This window comes from Ascaphus truei, assembly GCF_040206685.1.
Source record: "Ascaphus truei isolate aAscTru1 chromosome 12 unlocalized genomic scaffold, aAscTru1.hap1 SUPER_12_unloc_4, whole genome shotgun sequence".
In the NCBI taxonomy this organism is placed as follows: Eukaryota; Metazoa; Chordata; class Amphibia; order Anura; family Ascaphidae; genus Ascaphus; species Ascaphus truei.
Window position 1 is genome coordinate 65210 of NW_027453840.1, and position 1596 is coordinate 66805.

At 40.5% G+C, this 1596-nt stretch overlaps 1 protein-coding gene across 1 annotated transcript; it reads right to left on the reverse strand.

Annotated features, from left to right (window-relative positions):
* Window positions 1-821: 821 nt before the first annotated feature.
* Window positions 822-1272, reverse strand: LOC142473664 (histone H4). Its single transcript, XM_075580755.1, has one exon. It carries the CDS (start codon window positions 1255-1257, stop codon window positions 946-948), a length of 312 nt encoding a protein of 103 aa, XP_075436870.1. The 5' UTR covers window positions 1258-1272; the 3' UTR covers window positions 822-945.
* Between the last annotated feature and the right edge of the window lie 324 nt (window positions 1273-1596).

Genomic DNA, 1596 nt, shown 5'->3' on the forward strand with positions numbered 1-1596 from the left:
GTGGTCTTTGTTTGAATGACAGATAGTAAAGCTTTGGCGCCTTTTTACCTTCTCTGTATAATTGTTCCGAGATCCCCAAACCGAGTGTTTTACACATGAAATGCGGGGTTGTATTTATGTATATTTATGATCATAAAACCAAAAAACGTGTTCAATATGTATGAGATTTACAGTTGTGACAAAGAATCATAAAAGTCACAGAAAGTGCTAAAGAAAATCCGATTGCATTTTTTTCTCATCAAAAGCTGATACATGATGCCCAATATATGGGACTATTTAATGGAATATAAAAGGAGTGACTATTTTATGAAACATTTGCATTGGGGATTCTGTTTTAAGAGCAGAAAAGACAGCAAAATAATAATGAATGAATGCTCAAACATTGTCATTGTTTTATGCAAGTCTATAAAAATGTAATTGTTTTCATAGCGGTTAAAATCAATACAGATAAGGCATTTATCAGATACATTTTCTTTTGCAGATTGTACCAATGTGTAATGTAAAAAAATGTGTATATGGATCGAGCAATTAAAATCACGTATTTAAATCTGTCAAGTGCAGGCACTTCTAATTCAGAGAAGTTATATCAAAAAGTGAAACCAATATTTGTAGTTTGCTTTATGAATGAGCAGTTGAAGGGAGTATAGCAAAGTTTATATAACTCACGCGTGTACATGTCAATTCATAGAAAAGAATCGTACATAAAGCGCTGTAACAAAATGCTGTCACATACTGTGGGGTGGTAAAGTGGTGAATTGTATTTCTCTAACCCGTTTCCAATATGAAATATTGAGTCCCGTCAGAGACAGCAACATGAAAACGGGTAAGAATAAGATGGCGGTGTAACCAGAGCTCTATACAGGAGAATGTGGGTGGCCCTTAAAAGAGCCTTTGGGTTAAATGAATGTGAATTCCGTATCATCAGTTGGTAAGAAGTGTCACCGTTTAGCCGCCGAATCCATAGAGAGTGCGGCCCTGGCGCTTGAGAGCATACACCACGTCCATAGCGGTGACTGTCTTCCTCTTAGCGTGCTCGGTGTAGGTGACCGCGTCCCGGATCACATTCTCCAGGAAAACCTTGAGCACCCCACGGGTCTCTTCATAGATGAGACCGGAGATGCGCTTCACTCCTCCTCTGCGAGCCAGGCGGCGGATAGCTGGCTTGGTAATGCCTTGGATGTTGTCACGAAGAACCTTCCTGTGCCTCTTGGCGCCTCCTTTCCCGAGCCCTTTTCCTCCTTTACCGCGACCAGTCATTCTGCAAAGTGTCAAAACAAGAAGCGAATGAGAAGAAGCGAATGAGGTAATTGCGGTAAAGCTGCTGCTTATATGCAGTATGAGCGGACCTGAGTGAAAACCACAGACACCCCATGAGGGGAGAAAGTGAATTGCACTGGAAGACGTTCCTTGATTTTGATTGGCTGAAAAAGTCTTTAGTCTGATTGGCTCAGTAAAAGCCGTTACTGTTTATAAAAAAAGGCCGCGTGGTAATGGGATTGTTGGAAGTTTATCTCATTAAAACAGTGATCACATTTGCTTTGCCTAGTATTGCCCAACTCACACGAACACATTTGTGTGCCATCTATTTCATGTATT